At 34.6% G+C, this 19,794-nt stretch overlaps 1 protein-coding gene across 7 annotated transcripts in view; it reads right to left on the bottom strand.

The window, feature by feature from the left end:
* Nt5b (5' nucleotidase B) overlaps positions 1 to 19,794 on the bottom strand; it is a 267,108-nt gene that overhangs the window by 130,635 nt on the left and 116,679 nt on the right. Inside the window, exon 1 of one of the 7 annotated variants that reach the window (XM_081766575.1) lies at positions 7,083 to 7,225. The exons of 4 other annotated variants lie outside the window; for them this stretch is intronic. In XM_081766575.1, coding sequence (XP_081622701.1) covers positions 7,083 to 7,147 — 65 coding nt within the window. In that variant the 5' untranslated portion in view covers positions 7,148 to 7,225. Of the gene's footprint in view, positions 1 to 7,082; positions 7,226 to 19,794 lie in introns of those variants that run through there. 2 more of the 7 variants (XM_081766556.1, XM_081766595.1) reach the window with 2 other exon arrangements.

Raw genomic sequence — 19,794 nt, 5'->3', positions numbered from 1 at the left:
TAACTGGCCATTCTCTTACTCTGCTACACTTTTCAAAATATTTAAGGAACGTCAAGAAATAGTTTTACAGTTCAGACATATGCACGTACTATACTAGCACTTGATTCAATACAATTACCAAATATTTTTGAGATATTTTTCTTATCGCAAACGGTTGTGAAATAACTGATGGATTGAGAATATCGGAGGAAACGGGAGAACCCTACGGAAACCTATGTACATGATTATGTTTTACCACAAACTCCCGTGATTGCAGATCTAACCACAGACCCCTGGCATCGGAGGTGATTACTCTACCACTGAGCCCCTATTATTCGTTGATTTATGAAACGAATAGCATGTGAAATGTCCTTGCAGTGAAGTGAAAAACCAAACTAATTGGAACTATTGTATCATTTTAGTTCCTGTGAACTTAACACAATCCTTGATAAAAAATATAACATTCATATTTTCATTGATAAAGAGAAAAATCAAATGCGTAGCCCAGGCTAGTTTACAATGACAACACCGCTCTCATATTTGAATTCTACCGAGATATTAAGAACATCACACCCAACTTTATACGTAATTATGATAAAGTTAATTTGATTTGTTGATTTTTATTTATGTCCGTCGTCAGTAACAAAGTTATATAAGGCGAGACCTACAGTTTAAAGATCTGCATTAATATAGTGCGTCCCCAACGAGAATTGACCCCTGGACCTCGTTAACCAAAGGCATGTGCGCTAGCCACTACATCAGCGAGGATGGCTCTGACGATAGTTCAAAATATAATTTTCCGACTAATAGTAAATTCTGTAATTGAGGCCTACTTCAGTCTCATTCGAAAATTAGACGGACTGTCAAAGTATAAGTGTGTTGGTACCAGGATTAACGAACAAACCAGGTAAAATATTTTTCATTGTTAGTTTTTCGAAGAAATTTGGAACCAGACAGGTTTGTTTTTATGTTATAACGAAGGTTTGAATTTTTGGTGCTCCACCAAATCATAAAATTTAGTGGCAGATTACTGAAACAATATTTTCAAGTTAGCACGTTGACTTTTGGAATTCCAAACTCGAGATTTATGTCCACCAAATCCCACCAAAAAGAACCTTCTCTACCCAATCAAGAAATCCTTACCAAATAAGATTTTTTGTTTACTTCTTATTCGTTATCTGTACATATTATACAGATGTAAGTCTCATATCTTTCTCGTTCCTCACCAAAATAAGTGATTTATTGCGTCCTCACATTATTTACAACAATGCACGCAATTTTGTTTAAAATATGTCACAACATAGCAGAAAAGATATAGAAACATAAGCTCAAGAACGCTGAGATGGAGAAACGAAAAAGTTTCCCGGTCTCTCTTACATTGGAGAGAGTATATAAAAACTTTCTAAAACTATGAAATGTTACTCTTGATTTAAGGGAGTAAAATCGCACATTATCTTTTGTAAAATGGAAAAGTTGAGTCAATGTTACAAAAGTATATCATCGATAGCAAATACAGGAGGGAGCCAGAGTTGGAGTGGGTCAGTGAGTCAAGTTTTCTGAGTGGGTCAGTGGGTCGTGGGTCAACGGCATGTGACCCACTGTGACCACCACTCACCATGACCCACTGTGACCCACCACCCACCATGACCCACTGTGACCCACCACCCACCGTGACCCACTGCGACCCACCACCAACCATGACCCACTGTGACCCACCACCCACCATGACCCACTGCGACCCACCACCCACCGTGACCCACTGCGACCCACCTACTCAGTATGATCTACCGACCCTCTCTGCTCACTGCATTGTAGACAGTATCTTCTGAAGACTGGTAAATTTATCTTCGTTTTACTTCCAAGACCTTCATTTCCCTTCCTTTTCCACTTGTTTCTGTCTACTTACCTGAGGTGAGTATATCTAACTAAGTGAAAAAACAACTTCAGGCGTTTTTGAATATTGATATTTTTAATTGTAATAATAACAATAAGACTTATACTACTACTTGGCTTTCGAGACCTGTGAGTTTTTAGAGGAGCTAACTACTGGAAAAAATACATTTTTGAATCACTGTAATATATAAATTATTATATAAAAAATTGAATGTAACTATGTGTGCCTGATCATCACGGCCGAATTGCAAAGTCAAATTAAATTACTTTTGGTATGTAGTTAGGCCTTAATCCAAATTGGAATGTTGTATTGCTTTCATTATAATAGCTACATATCCTAAGGAGGGTGAGGATCCGAATTTTTGCGAAAAAAAAAAAATTAGTATCTCGCAAGCCGTTATACTTACTGAGCTGAACTTCAGTGTATTAACTCTTTATTGAAAATAAACAAAATGTGTCCTAGCATATTTTTAAATTCTCCTTTATGTGGGGGGGGGGGGCACTTTCTATATATGGAAAATTGGTAGTGAGTTGGTTTGTAAAAATGATCGAAAACGATCGATGTTATTTAAGAAAAAAAATCAGAAACAAAAAATTACAGTGCTTGGCTTCATGTATCCATTGCTTTCTTACTATAATAATATTGCTGAAGCTTATGTTTATTATATGCAGCGCTTACAGCACAGGGCAATCAACTCAAAAACTTGTGACTAAAATAGGAATAAAATTTGTACTGTAAGCTTAATTACACGGAAATTTTAAGTTTGGATTATACGCATAATTATATGGAAAATTTTACACTTTCTTCCCTTCACGTTGGTCTACTTGCCTTGATATGGAACTTTCAAATTTCATCCTTTTTTCCACTGAAAAGTATTGATAATTCAATAAGGAAATAATTATACTATGATAATTTAATTGAAATTCATCGTAATTTGGCACATGGCAAACAGCAGTGTGGTAATTGAAGGGGAAGAAGGAGAGAAATTCCCATTCACCTCTGAACACTTTCCAGGAACCACGTTCTCTTTCGCTTTCTAGACGGGAGAGGGAACTTCGTAATGGCATCAAACCTTCATGTGTAATTACAAAAATTAAATTTATAAACAAATAAGAAATCTTCAGTTCATCAGGCTTTAATTGGTAATTTATTCACAAGATTCCCTATCGAAGGCGTGGTAGGTGAAGTTTCTGTTCTCCATGAGTCGACATTGCCAACTGACATGGTCGATATGGAAAAGATGTTGTATGGTGATAGAGAGATGATGCTTTTTGCTGAGTATTTCAAAACTGACCAAGGAAAATCGTTATCAGACTTAAGTCTAACAAGCAGATTGTCGATGAGGAGTTGCAGAAATCGGGTAGAAGTATTATCAAATTCCACGACAGAGTGCGAACGGGGACTTCCCCTTATGAATTTACAGATGACTGATATTAGAAATTGACTAATGCTCAAACATTGTCTAACTTGTTGTTCATCAATGTTAATGGCCCACCGCTAGACAAGCTCAAGGTAGACAAGCTATTTATTTCTTGGCTGAAGGATGGACACCATTCCGCTGCGGATGATTTACCACGAAAATGTTACCAACAGGAAATAAACCCGATTTCAGGTTTGTTTTAAAGTGGAAAATTACGAGCTATAGAAAATGTATAGGCCTCCTTGTATTACTAATGGCTTATTTGTGCTATTCAACTTTGTACCTATTTTTGAGTAAGTCTCTTCTTTGCTTTAGGTAAACTACTTCGAATAAATATTCATAATAATTGCAATTATGCATATTTGTAACTTAAATTTAACCTGGTGTTTAGTGATTACACAAATTACAATTATGAGCATACTTTATGGAGAGGCTCTCACATAGGGTACCCGAGCACCTTTATACACTATGAAAAACTGATTTTTCAAGACTTTTATGAGAAAAATACTGTGAACTGAGAAACCATAACTTTTTCCATATTGTACAGGGGTATTTTCCTGCGAATAGAAGATTCTTTTGGAATGCGATGAGAAATTAACACTTGCAAGAATACTCTCTTAGTGCAAGTATATTTTACGCACACACTAATTTCCCCTCACCTCGAACTGTTTCAATTTCCTCACTGACAAACACTTTACCATTTTATATCATAAAGATCAGATCCACCGTTATTCTGACAGAGCGGTGCTTGAGCGATTGACTAGAAATTCAAACTCCGATTAGTGACAATTTCACAGTCATGTTTTATTACAAGTGTAAACTCTTTAGTCAGTACAGAAGAGGCCGTGAATCGTGTTCAGAGTTGATGATGATGGATTTCGGTTAATCAGAATAGGTCACAGTGGATGAGAGTGGTTCATGGTGGGTGATGGGTCAGAGTGGGTCACCGTGGGTGGTGGGTCACAGTGGGTCACCGTGGGCTGTGGGTCAGTGGGTCAAGTTTTCATTGACCCACGCCAACTCTGGAGGGAGCAGAGGACTTTTATAGCGTAGAAAAACTGGTGGAAGCCATTCACAAAAATTCTATTATGTATTTTATCTTACCTTTAAGTCAGCCACTCAGGATTTCCATTTATTTCGCGAGCACGAATTCCTTGACTTTTCAGATTTTCTAGGTCATGATTTCAGGATTTCCGGGTCTATATATAATGTAAAAACCAATTATATTTTTCCCGACCGGGGTTCCCTAATCTACTATGCGTATACAGTCAACGACAAGAGTTCTTTCCGTTTGATGAAATTTGTTTCGTAAATAACCAGAATGGGAGGACAATTGAGTACAGTTTTCAGTAAATTAAAAATAATGTAATTTCTGTACGTTCCACCCATACTATCGTTGTTTCCAAAATAAATTTGACCAAACGGGAAGAACTTCCGTCGCTGACTGTACATATATGGTGTCTACTGAAATTCCAAAATGAAATTTCGTGACTTTTTCTTTACTCTCAAGAGCAAATTTGGATGCGAATTAGGCCGAATTTTCATGCGATAGAAGCGTGCTTTGCTTGCGATTTGGTAGCGTCTAAAGCCAACCACTGACATTTTTGGTGGTGATTTTTTACGTTTTATAGAACAAAATTTTCCAGTCTGTACTTTTATTTGTACAAATAAAAAAAAATCGTGACCCAAAAGCTAAATTTCGTGACTTTTTCTCGATTTTCATGACCGTTTTCTGATTTCGTGACCGATAGACACTATTGTATTATATATATATATATATATATATATATATATATATATATATATATATATATATATATATATATATATATATATATATATATAGTATGTGTGTGTACATTGGTAGAGAAGCTCTGCAAAACAATTTATTTTAGGAAATATCCCCTATCAATGGGGATATGTAGTAAGGCAAAACGAGAAATGGGTTCTCACTAGTTTTTTTTTTTTTTAAAAAAAATCCGTACTTAAAATTCCGTATTTTTCAGGTTTTCCAGATTGGTGGGAACAAGGGTGCCGATCCTGGGGGGCCGAAAGGCCCCCCCAAAGCTCATGTGGGCCCCGTATTGTATTTATGAATATACAATATTTTGCATAATTTGAATGCAATTTGTCTTAAAATCCTCATATATATACCTTCTGCATCTGAATGGGCCCCCCAAAATTTACAGAGAAATCGGCACCCTTGGGTGGGAACCCTGTCCATACACGTACTCTTAAGTTAGAAGCACGATGCGTTTTCAAACAGGAATAACATAACATTATTCAAGTTGGAACGGCTAGTCAAAACTCAGACTTAGGAGGCTGGTGAAAAACCCCGACCTCTGAGAAGTGCCAACTAATGTGAAGGACTTCGCAGTTTGCTATGAAAACAAAGTACGGCCGCTTGGTGTGTACACGGAACACTCATTCTCGCAAAATAAAATATCCTGGCAAAACAAGAAATGAAATGAAGTGAAATCTTGAGTTTTACGTCCCACCATAATACCGGTTAAGCTAAAGGAGACGGTGATTATGAGAAATGAATGAAATGGTGAAATGAAGAAAGTGGGAGGAAACGGGAGAACATCGAGAAAACCCACGAGCACTTCCAACTATTAAGTCAGTGACTGTTGTCAAATTCAATTCTGTCATATTTTATTCTTCCTCGCCTTAGCATGTCGACAAATCGATGGTCAAAGTGGTTTACATTTTTCGATCTTCAATTAATTACATCTTTTTAGGTGACCAAAATCGAGACGTATAAAGTTTGGTTGAAAAATATTAAAATTGTGCTTGCGATAATTGTTAGTTATAATTTTCATTCCACCACATTTCCAACTTTATATTTAACTTTCCAATAAAAAATATCAGTACCTTTTCACCAATAAAAATTCTAGCTCTAGTTACAACGAAGAAAAACACTATTCTTCTCTGTTTAAACCTAACTGCAAAATAATTTTATATTAAGAAACAAGTATTATTGTAAGTAAGAGTAGTGTTATTTGATCATTTAGAATGATTTTAGCATTCTAGATTTTAAATGCTGTACTAAGAGCATCATACGAAAAAACCTTCCGAAACACTTACATCGTAAATCTTATTAACATCCAATCAGAAAACTGTCCGCAGAGCACTTTACAACTGAATGGCAAGTAGAAAGAACACAAAATGTTGCTCCACCTGGTTCGGGTAAAAATTCAGGTGTTTTATGACGACCACAAAGAAGTTCCACAAACGCGAAATCTACCACATGAGTATTACTCCTACTGACGCCGACCTTTATAGCAATTTGATTTCACTAACAGAAGATACTTTTGCAGTCTATAGCTTGCACTTTTTCTTCGATAGTCAATTTTATCATCTACCGTTATACCTTTCAGTAATATACTATATCTTCACACTGAACTATGATACGAAAAAAATACGAACACCTACGCATTCAGGATAAGCCTGAATTACCCTCATCACAAGGTATAAGTAGAAATATCATTTATTTAAATCAACAATAAAATATCTAAACATCTAAAATGACGGCATTCATTCATACTGTATATTCTTTTTAAAAAAGTAAGCAAACATGTAAATGTGTGAGTAATAGCTGTGATTAAGTTTATACTGCTTTATACCCTGTATGTACACAACTTTATACCCTGCATTCCTTTATGTTCAATCAGCATATTGTTATTATTATTGCTACGTAATACGTAGGTGGACACTAATTCACTCCACAAAAACAATTTTAAAAGTTAGAACGCACTCATAAGACGTAAAAAATAATAAAGAACTTACTCACGGCAAGCACCGTTACAACAATTGATAAAATGCGTCGAACCATTTTCGTGTTTCCACAACATTTGCTTCCCAGTTACTGTTTTCCTTACTACTGCCAACAGCCAAATGCAGTTTCTTGGCTTGGTGACGACCTAGCCCTTGACTCGACTCTATGAATACGCGTGTGAGGGGAACGAATGTTTCTGAATGTGTGTACATATTAGATGACGCAATACAAGCAGTGATTTTCGAGAGGGCCACCTATCAAAAAGCTAGACCGCTTTCTTCGATACCATAAGATACAAACGGGAATCAGGTGTCACCAATAACTTTATCATACAATAATTATCCTTTTTAAATTAATATAAACAACAAACATCAACTTTCTCCTGTAAAGCCATTAGCATTCTCGTCTTTGTATAGCAGATCAGGTTCGATTCCTATCAAAAGTAAACTGCTGCTGGTGGTGGTTGAAATTTAGCTTCTCTTTTTAGAGCCAAGGGTATATGGGAGGTGGGTCTACAGGTAAAAGTGGACGCTGAATCACGGTAATGCTTTCAAACTTTAATATTCTCTCACTCAGAATCGAACCGGTGGCTATGTGCACCAAAGGCGCACACACTAGTCACTAGGCCAACGAGGAAGCTATTACCTTCGGTACATGTTTAGAATACCACTTAAACGTTAAATCCCAAATAAATATATAAATATTGGAAACTGAACACACACACACACACACACACAAAAGAAAATTTCGCACAAGTTCCTTGTTAGTACGCTCATTTTCTATTGGTTGCAGTTCCAGCTTCATTCCAAGGGAGCTTAATTAGCATACTGAACACTAATGCTACATTCAAGTTGTGCTTGTGAAAAACTGTATGCAACCAACACATATCAAAAGTATTGCGAGGTTGTATATATTCAGGATGATACGAGAATTAACCCATATCTGTTAATTCTATCGGTAAAGAAGTTCAACTTACAAAATTCAAAGAGAGACTTTTTAAATCACTATTTCTTGCACCATAAAAGTAAGAGAAACCTTTTTTAAAAAAGTTACATGAACCGCCAATTTGTACATACAGCACGTCAAAATCAATCCCGCAATTCTAGCATAGAAACTAAAACACGAATTGATTTCTCTGCATGTGTATTTATTTCTGGTTTACTCAACTTTGTTCAATATTTTGATCGTTTTCTCTAGCCACCTTATTTTATCTAGAACATTCTATAGAACTCACTCGTGGCTAAGCAGTTAGTGTACGCGCCTTTGGCGTGGGAGTCCAGGGTTTGGTTCTCGGAGGGAGCTCATGTGATTCGGATGCCACACTAAGATGTAGGCCCACGTCTCATAGCCTCGCTGCTGAAAGGGACGCTAAAATCAAATCAAATCAAACATTATAGGGAAAGGCATGGCTTTACGAACCAAGTCTGTGAGCACCTTTCATTTTTTTTTGAATTTCGTGGATTTCTAATACCTATTACTACCCAGAAAAATATCGTAACAAGTTAAGCCAGGATCCACCTCACGTAAATTTAAATCCTTTTGTCTCCTACTTCCGAAAATTGAATTAAGTACTAATATTAATTTTTTTACTCTTAAATTTAGATAAAGGTTGATTTCTAGCTACTTTGGTTGAAGATAATTGAAGTCTTACTTTACATATATTAATGTTAGAAATAAATTTGAAATGTAAATACTGAAAATGAGGGCATATGGCATGATAGAAGAGATTTTCCGTAATACGGGAACTCAGAATAAAACTGACACACAATAATATCAAACGCCCTTCACTATACAACAGATGATGAAATTTTAGTACTTGGTTTTACCATAAAACCCTCACATGAAATTTCCACTTATAAGGTATATGACTACCGTAAATTCTTATTATTTTAAATCGCAAATAATTAATAAGAAAATAATTTGAGCAAAAAATATTAGTCGTCGAAATTCCATGAATGTTCATCTAACGATCTTCCTCCCTCAAACGTTAGGATGGCTTCGATGGCTCAAATTATGAGACTTAACCAACAAGTAAACGATCGCAAATTCAATTTCAAGTAATACCCAGTAAATTGTCTGGTAAATAAATGCTGTATGCGTACAATATCTCAAATTATTTCCGTTTCCTTTCATCTTATAGTATGGTCATAATTTCATTGTTTATTTGTATTTATCTAGTTTAGTTTAGCATTACAAGCTAGAGCTCTAAACTGTTAAACCAAAGATATTATTTTAATCTTTATAAAAATGACATCCATCTGATTCAGAAGAAAAGAAAGGAAATATCACGACGATTGAAATAACGATCATCTAAAATACTAAGCATTTTTATCTTCGAATTAAATTATTTTCGACGCTGGAGACTTAATTGAAATAAATTTAGGTGAACTTAGTAAGTACAATGTCAAATGTTAATATTTTCACCTTTCAAATAGCCAACAAGTAAACATGTTCAATTTTGATGGCACGTAATTCTGGGTTCGATTTCCTGTAGAATTGACCTTTAGATACAATCTAAAATACACATGTTTATATTTTGATTCAATGTAAAGATCCCTAATATAGTGTGAAATCACTGTAATACCAAATATCAGCTCTAGCTCCTATAGTGATGGTTTAAGTAGAAACACGTTAATAAAGACAAACATGTTGTAAATTAATACTTATGATATAATCGGTAAAACACAAACCAACAAGTCTCATATATATATTATATATATATAAATAATGGGTTTTAGGTTAATAATGACATTGGAAGATCGATATAACTGCGCAGTGCATTTAGAGATTTTCTGTGTCCTGCCTGATTGTTTCACTGTATATTACTTGCTATTCCAGGTCTCTCTCATTGAGTGTTCTACTGATAGGTCAGAATTTCTACAGTAAAATAATCGAAGTTAGAAATTTTAAGGAAAATCAACTCCCCTTTTTCTTGTGATACCAGGTATAAGTCGAGATACCTGCACAATGGGACGAAAGAAAAGCGAAATGCAAGCTGATAAGGAGAAGGAACTGGTAGCAACTGGAAATGCAAATTTAAAGAAAAATTTTAGAAATGATAAAAAAAATGGATCAAAAGATTGCGATCTTGGCCAAGAATTTTAGGAACGATAAAAAAAATGCATCAAAATATTGCAATCTTGGCCAATAGTTAGTTTTTGGATCAGGGGCCACAAAATTTTTGAACGGCCCCTATATTGAGTTTTCGTATTTTCTACGGAATAAACACATTATACTGAATTAAGTGATAGTTTGGGTTTGGCTACATAGCTATGTAGTTCTCCAGATATAAGGCACACAAGAAAATTTTTGACTGAAATATATTGGATCTGTTGATCCAAAAAGAAAGAAAGAAATGTTACAGTTAGGATTTATCCATCATAAGAAGATTTAATAAGTCAAATGCTCGATTTAAAATAGAAATGAGTTTTCAAAATTTACATTAATATACCGTTCGCCATACGGTTGCTATTTATAGCCGCGTACATGTGATAAAATTATTGCTGGATTCCACAGCTGTAACGAGAGTTGGTTCTGAGTTACAACTTGATGATACATGATAACCAAATGACCCTGCCCTACCCACTACGAACTTTTATCGTATGAGATTGATAAATTAGCACTTTACTCTCTAGCTCTGTCTAAAATGTAAGGAATCTGGCAAGAATAATGTAAATAAATGATTTGGAATTATTTCTGTCTTAGCTTACTTTGCTGCTTACTCTACTTGCTTGTGGGCTTTGGAATTATTTCTGTCTTAGCTTACTTTGCTGCTTACTCTACTTTCTTGTGGGCTATCTTAAATTTCTAGACACAAATCCATTTTTAAAAAATCTATTTCATTTCTTGTATCACACTTTTACTCTTCATAAAGCACAATATATAGTTAAAGAGACCAAGTCTACGACACCAGTGTTGTTCGTCATGTACGGTAGTTACATGATTTAGTAAATGCTATCTTACTTGACTCTTCAATGAGCGTTTGAGTAAGGAGTCCTGAGCATACACAAAGCAAGAAGAAAGTTTAAAACTGTTCGTTAACTGAGTTCATATGCTCATCATGCCATAAAAAGATTATTTTTCCTGGTTTAATTAGGTGGTACGACATTACTTAATTAACTGTTACAGTTCTCAGAAACATTGTACATTCTAATTGTAATCATAATTCTGAGAAATGTGAAACAGGATACGGAACTACCTTATTCTCACATTAAATCGAGTAATCTTCTCTGTACTTGAAACAAACTACTGAATTAAACAGACCATCAGGGTGTAACTTACTGCGTCACATACATTGTAAAAATAAGCCCTATATACATGAGTTGATACTCGATTTTAGATAACGTTCAGGATACAAAACTGACAGCTCCTTGAGTTAGTTCACATTCTATAAGGGAAGTTTCTACTTTGAATAGTATATTTTCATTTTACTTTATTCTTTTCAAAGTTAACGGACAGCTGTAAAAAGTTTACACTGAAAACTATCAAGAATAAACTAAATCATTAAGAATTCTTGAAAAAAGTCGAGCGAAAGTTATCTTTAAAAGCAACATCCCAGCACTTGTCTGATTGGATTAAGGAAAGTCCTGGATACACTAATCACCATGATCGATTACGGGATTCTAATGAGGGATTCTGACTGCAAAGTCAGAACGTTGATCGATTATTTAGCTTGCTTTGTGACAGTGTATAACTTTTTTAGTGATAAACCCCAAATTATTCTCTTCCTCCTACGTAGTACTTGGCTGAACAAACTTAAATTTCTTGGGAGGTAGTGGACACACATTTGAAATGATTTCTATATTGTTTTCTATAAGATCTAACAAATTGTCATTTCAATTTGGATTTATTTTGCAAATTTTATTTTCTGATTTTGCGAACACACTGTGATCAACAATGGGATTGGAACAGATGACTTCTCATTGTAAAGCCGTAACGTTTATTATTTATCAGAGTTTTCCCTTACTAGTCTGTAACTGACTTTTTTTTAAGAGAGAAAACCCTAAATCACCCTGCTGTTCTTATGGTTACTATTTGTTTCAAAAACTAGTCTTCAATAATAACAAAATAATGTATCTATGTCATCAGATTTCTTTTTCGTTTTTACATAGAAAGGAGTGACACAGACATTTTACATTACATGCATAGATCTTCACCAGATATAATCGCGTAGGAAGATGTTTTTCGCTTTTCGAGTCGAGGGTGGGTTTGGAGAGGGTTAAAAGTTATGCAAAAAAAAGTTTTTTTTAATATATATATATATATCTCATATGCATACGTCTTACCTGCATGAACCAGCAATACTTTTTTGTCATGTGGGCTCATCTACATGAGAGAGTATGATCGATGTTCACTGTTAGCCCAAGTTGAGTAGAATGGAGCAAATATAATTCTGTATATTAGTGACATTCACAATGCCATTTTAACTTAATTCCCGTTTAGGTTAAAGGGGTGGGATGAATAATATCTAAAAATATTCTAAAACGACCGATTAGTGACAAATCCAGAGTTTTCGGTGTCGCTAAACTGAGTGTTGACAGTCCCTATGACATTTACACCATGACAAGTTTAGGCTAGAAGGGGCATGTTAGCTAGTCCGAAAATTGTCAGGGGCAATGACAAAAGCGTTGTTTTTAGTTATTTATTTCACTCATATTGACAGGGACAACGTCAAGGCGTTGCTAACTGATTGGGGCAGTCCCAATGACACCAAGCCCAAGCCCAAATTTAGGCTAGAAGATGCATGTCAGGCCTGTACCCGAATTGAGAGGGTTTCTTTGTTATTTATTTATTTATTTATTTATTTATCTGACTCGTATTGACAGAGGCAACGCCAAAAACGCTGTTCTTCGTTATTTATTTATTTATTTATTTCACTCATGTTGACAAGGACAAGACCGAAGGCGTTGCTCTTCCCTTTCTATTCATTTGACTCATGTTTTTGCTTAAACGTTGTCCGCCCAGTATGGAAAACAGCATTTCAGCTAGTAATATATATGAACGAACGTGATTTTTGTGTCTGAATGTGTCTTCAGATCTTCGCATAGAAAGGACCCACTTAGCAGGGTTGGCAAAAACCAAGGTTTTTATTGAAAAAAAAAGTTTTAAAAACCTGGTTTTTTGGTTTAAACCTTTTTTGTTTTTGTTTAAACCAGGTTTTTTGGTTTAAATAATTTGCTCTATGTATTTATATCACATATGGACAGAAATAAGTTGGTTTCGCCTGGGTTTTATTATGCAACAACCAGGTTATGCTGGAAGGGGTCACATACGCTTAAAGCGGAATTCAAACCCTTTCTCGACTTACATCTGAAAGAAACTGTATTCCATTTGAACTCGAAACCGTTGGCCACAAATGCGTTACGTTTGCCGCTTAGTCAGTGAGTCTGTGAAATACAAACTCTGTGATCGAGAAATAAGAACGGATGTCACGGTACCCGCAAACAGACCCGACATCACTGTTATCAATAAAATTGACGAACAAGTAACCCTCGTAGATGTAGCAGTACCATTAACTCATAACATACGTTCTAACAGTACAAAAATAAGAAACCAGATGATAGCAGATGAAACCACAAAGCTATGGAAATGTCAGAAAGTTACAGTAAAGACCAATCATTATCTCAGCTACGACAATTGTCCCTAAAACTACTGTGACGCAACTTCAGCAGATAAACGCAAACCATCACAAACCTACCATCACACTAACAAACCTACAAAACTCAGGAATACTAGACACCTGCCATATGGACAGAAGTTCTTTGGAGAAGAACTCTTCAAATAGGCCTAATCTGCACTTGCCAGAGACGGCCGTCAGGATTATTAAGCTGAAACCGATTTAAACCGAGATACAGCAATAATAATAATAATAATAATAATAATAATAATAATAATAATAATAATAATAATAATAATAATTTTATAAAACTCCTGTAGACACAAAATTTCGCGACCGACTGGGAAAAACTGCTAAAAGTAATATTTTCTCATTCACCTCATAGGTCTTCCTAAAACAATGATCTATATGCATCACTTTTATTTTCACTAAAGAGATACGGCTTCAGAATGATCGTATTATTTTCGGTTTGATGGAGTTTCTACAATTGTTGGCACCAGGGCCGCCCACAGGGGGGATGTATGGCGCAAGCTGCGCCATTGAGAAAAATTTTGGGGGGGATTTTACTCTACTTTCGAACTAGCAATTTTACTGTCGGAATAGCATTAAAACACGATTTTGAGAAGCTAATTTTCAAAAAAATTCCGGGGTGAACCCCCGTACCCCCTGCTTCGATACTCGATGAATGAAGTACCGCGCAAGTAGCCGTATGAAAGGAAAGGTTGGTTCGTTTTAAGAGAGAAGGGCCGCCCACAGGAGGCATGAATGGCGCAAGTTGTGCCATCGAGAAAAAAATTGGGGGCAATAAAAAAAAATGGGGAAGAATTTTACTCTAATGTCGAATAAGTAATTTTGCTGTCGTCAGAATAACATTGGAACACGATGCAATTTTTTTAATCTCGAGAATGAATCCCCCTACCCCCTGCTTAGAAACTATGAATGAAGTACCGCGCAAGTTGCTATATGAAAGGATGGCGCCAAGTTCTGGTGAACAACAGTTACAATCACTCAAGGAATCACTTTCAAATTTAGATTTGAAACTTGAGTAGTTGTAGGACCGATATGTAACCTTCGTGTGTGGCCCTAGAACAAAGGATTGCAGACAATTACCTATTGTATTCGTAATAGTGAAGTACCAGCGGGGCGCCGTGAGACAATGGGTAGAGAGTATAGTTGTATAGAAATACACTATTGTTGAAATGACATATGATGACAGGTAATGGTTGTTGTACTATTGTATGTATAGTAGTGACACAAAAGAGAATAATAAAAGAGAAACCTTGGAAACTTGTTGAACAATGGGAAGCTTGTTATAAAGAATAATAAAAGAGAAACCTTGCAGGTGTATGTAAAGAGAAACCTTGCAGCTGTATGCGTTAAAGAATAATAATTTAGGTGCTGAACAATAGTGGATTGTTATAAAAAGACTTTTTAACCCGGCGGCGGCGGAAACGCGCACGCGGCGCGGGAAGGCGCGGGGGGCGCGAACGGAAAATATCCGCGTGCGCGGGCGCGAGCGCGTGACGTCATTTGAAATTTTTATTTAAATATTGGTTTTAAAAAATAGGCATGTATAGTTTTGTTAGCGATGGAGAACCGTCAGTTTGTAGAAGACGTTGATGTGAAGCATAAGTTAGACGGTGAGAATGAATATCCAGATTCCCCAGATTGTACATTTGATGAAAATGAATTAGAAAGATATGAAAACGATAATATAAAAGTTTATGCAAGTGATAGTGAGGCGGGAATAGATAATGAAGTGTATGAATTTTCGCAAGATAACTCAGATTTTGAGGCGGAATCAAATGACGAAGTGGTATCAAATGTGGATACGCCGCCATGTTCACCTGATTTATCAGAATTAAGTTGGAACTGTGAATGTGGTGTTAACTATGTGGATGTGAACTGTGTAAGAGATTGCATATTGAAATGGAAACCAAATGACTATTTAATATGCTATGCATGTTATTGGCATGATACATGCGAATGGTCTCATGAATGTTTTTATTGTAATGACGACGTTTTAGACATTCGTGTTTGGTCTGTGTTAGTGAATCCGCGTGTACAGGAGGAATTATTTGACATTTATGCAGAAACACATACAGTTATTACACCATTAACAAGAGATTATTTTAATATTACATTTGGTGAACTATCAGTGGATGTGAATGTACGAAAAGAACTTTTAAGTATTTTTCTTGAAAAAGACAGATCGAACGACTATAGTGAAGTGTGTTAAGAAAACGTACTGTACATAATGTATTTTGAAAATAATTTTTGTGTATCATGTAGTGAAGAACATATTAGTGAAGTTTGTGTTTTAAAAACTATAAGTGCATACTTACGCTTTAATAATAATATTTCTTGTGAACAATGTTTGATGCATCTTGAACATCAATGTTTATTTCATCATGATATTGGAACTTTTGCTGTAGGATATTTATCCAACGATATAACTCTTATTGATTTATTTGAAGTGTTTGAAGAACACCATAGTGAAATTTCAAGTATAAACTTTACACGCAAAGTGCGTGATTGTTTAAAGAACACCGAATTTGTTGGACAAATTATACCATTTTTCTTAGATCGTAAACATAAAATTTCACCATGTGTTAATGAATACATTATTGACATACAAGGTTTTAAGATTTCAAATAATGAATTTATTATACGTGAATTTTGTTTAACTGCGTGTGATGATACAGTAAATTTGCATTGTTTAATAAAATCACCAGTAGAATACAATGTACTTCCATTAGGTTGTCAAAAACAAATTGAATGGTTAACATTAAACTTACATGGATTAACTTGGAATGATAAATGCGGTTATACTGTATCACACATACGTAACCTTATATATCAACTTTGTAAACAAGATGCAACCTTTTATTGTAAAGGTGCAGAAAAAACACTTTGGATTAAAAATATTTTTGCACTAGCTAATGTTATTGATTTGGAAAGTAAACAGTGTCCACCATTAAACACAATGCATGCAAACGTATTTAATGATTATTGTACTTTTCATGAACAAAATATTAAACTTGATAAAAAATCAGGATGTGCATTTCGTAATGCACAACAGTTATGTTATTGGTGGAAGTTTCAACGTACTATAACATTAACTAATGCATTTGCAAAGTTGTAAAAAGGATATATGATATGTTCTTGTAAATAAAAATACAAGATTTTAAATTGTAAATAAAAAAAATTTATTAAACTAATCTACTTGTTTTTTCTTTTTCATTATATTGGATACATGATTGAATACAATTTTATCATTTTGTTTAAGATTATTTGTTTTGAACAAATTTAAACATTCGTTAAAGCTTTTCTTTCGTACAATATGATGCAGAAAGTACAACACAAATTGTCCACACAAGATTGAATTATCATCTTGATATGCGGAACTATTTGTAAAATATATTTTACAATTTTTATTTAAAAAAGTTTTTATTTCTTTTGGAAATGGTAATGCTAGGCTATCGAAATAGTATCCTCTTTGATTTTCATCAATGAATACACACACCCAATGTGTTCCACTTGAAGATGAATTGCTTAAATTTATAATAAGTCCAGCCGGTGGTTGCACAGTTTTTGGTATTCTATCAATAGGATAAATGCCATGTACATTTGCACCAGTAACTTTATCACGAAGTAACACTTTTATTAAATCATCCGTGTACATAACTTTTGTTTTTTTAAATTCACATCACTTCACTTCACTTTACATCACTTTATACGCGTATATGTTGGAAGACCTAGTGGAGTATATGGAATATTTTCATAAAACGAAATAACATGTTTAAAATATTCATGACAGATTTTTTTATAACTTTTCCAATAACGATGAATGGTGCTAACGCATAAAAAATACTTTTGACAAACTTCATAGTATGATACCTTGTTATGAGCTCTTTGAATAATCAAGCACAAATATTACAATATACAATGTTTAACACACTTTGTACCAGTAGGACACATGTAATTCATATGCTTAGAAGTGAACAGTTATACTTCTTTTATTAAAATGATACTTTTAAAAAGTATTATCAGTATATATATTTCTATCTTTATCAATTTGAATTAAAGAATCAAACTGAGCGTAAACAATACATGTTATAGGCTCAGTTAAATTTTCAGAAAAGGAAACTTTAACATTTACAGGCGCATCACGCACAAGGTCCCAAGTGCAATCATCTAATGTTGCTGTAGGTGATAGAATAAATGCATAAAGAGTATAGCCGTGTGGATATTCTTCAGGAGTAATAGTATGTGCATCATCTTTATAATATAAACCAGTACCGGAAAACAGAGAATGGTAACTTAGAAGGTACAAATTGTTTTTAAAATCGGGGGTGAGGGGACTGGGAGGAAAAGATTTTGATCCAACTTGTAGCTGCAGTTTGTTAACGTTAAAGTGTTGAAAATGAAATGGATTTAGTTCAGATTTTCCATTAAATGCCGAATTGGAAACAAACCCGATAACAACACCTTTAGGTACGTTACCCAGAAAAATATTATCAAGATTGTATGAATTAACGTTTGCAGGAATAGTATACGATCTTGTTTGTACTCTTGTAAGGGGATATTTTGCTGTTTCATGATTCATATTAGTATTGATTTCCATTGCCAAATGAGGTGCAACATCAATGCGACGTATATGTAGAGTAACATCTTCAAGTTTTACTTTATAAGAAGTATTTACAGGTGATAATAAACAAAAAGCATCTTTACTACGATGTAATTTTATACGAAGACCTACTTTATTTACAAGTGCTCTTGGTAATCCAGCAATATCTGTATACAGACGACCATACATTTCAAACGATTTACTATTTTTAATATAATTAGCACGATGTTGAAAACCTACATTAGCATTACCTATGGTATCAAATTGTTTAGCGGTATCTTTATACCACATACCTAATTTCAAATGTGTATCAGAAGCATCACGGGAATAATTTAATAATGTTTCAAGGTACGCACGATAAGGATAAAATCCTGATGAAGAAGTAATTAATTTATCATTTAATGAAATGTCAATTTGACTAAATAACGAATGTAGAAAATTATTTGTTGGTGCTACAACATCAGTGTCAGCTAATGGTGTATCATCAGGTTTTGTAATTTTACAACGTACGTAAAGATAAAGATATGCAGTATGAATAAATTCTCCTGTTTCACCGGGAATAAAAAATTCAATAGGTCCATCAGAACTTAATGTTGAAATTGGACGATATTCAGCATTAAAGCAAGATTCAATTGCAGTTTGTGTCATTGGAGTACTAAATAAATCGAAATCATTGGTACAACATTCCACACTGTTTGAATTAAGTAGTGCCATTATGAAAATATATCTGTAACACGACTTATTTTTCTTTTTACTTTTCTTTTGCTTTTGCTTTTGTTTGTACGCTTACGTTTAGTTGGAGGTCCAAACCGAACAATTGCCGGAGCTTTACGCTTGCGTGGCCGTCTCTTACCACTTCCAGTTAATAACTGACCAACTTTGTTAGCAGCTTTTGTCTTTAATGTTTCACCAGCTTCTTTTACACGTGCACGAACAGATTCTTTAAATGGTTTATCTTCTAATACATCACCCGCTACTTGTATTCCCGTTTGTAATGCTTGTCGACCTAAAGTTTTTGCACCCTGTTTAAGAAATGGTAATGCAAAACGAAATAATCCTTGAAAGAAACTACCTATACCATGTCCCCGTTGATATACAGGTCCTGAAAAGTATGGGATACCATGTCCGTAATGCCGTCTAAATTTCATGTTTAAAATATAATTAATTAATTACTTTTTATTAGGAGAGCGCTTAAAATGAAGTGTAACACTTAGTGTCCCAGAACGAAATGGCAAATTTCGTCCTGCATGGTCTTTTAATAGTATTTCAATACTGTTAAATGAAAACTTTGCAAGTGGTAGATAATGAATATCTTGAAATGTTAATGTTTTTACTTTACCGTATTTTACATTTGATGTTGTTGCAATACGTAATAAAGGTGCTTTTGTATCACCTAAAAACTGATATTGTATGATATCAGTATAAATAAAAATTTGATGAGGATATCCAATATCAACATACGGTTGTTTAAATCCAC

The sequence above is a fragment of the Thermobia domestica genome, chromosome 1 (genome assembly GCF_964235325.1).
Source record: "Thermobia domestica chromosome 1, izTheDome1.hap1.1, whole genome shotgun sequence".
NCBI lineage: Eukaryota > Metazoa > Arthropoda > Insecta > Zygentoma > Lepismatidae > Thermobia > Thermobia domestica.
This window is presented reverse-complemented; position numbering and strand designations above follow the sequence as displayed.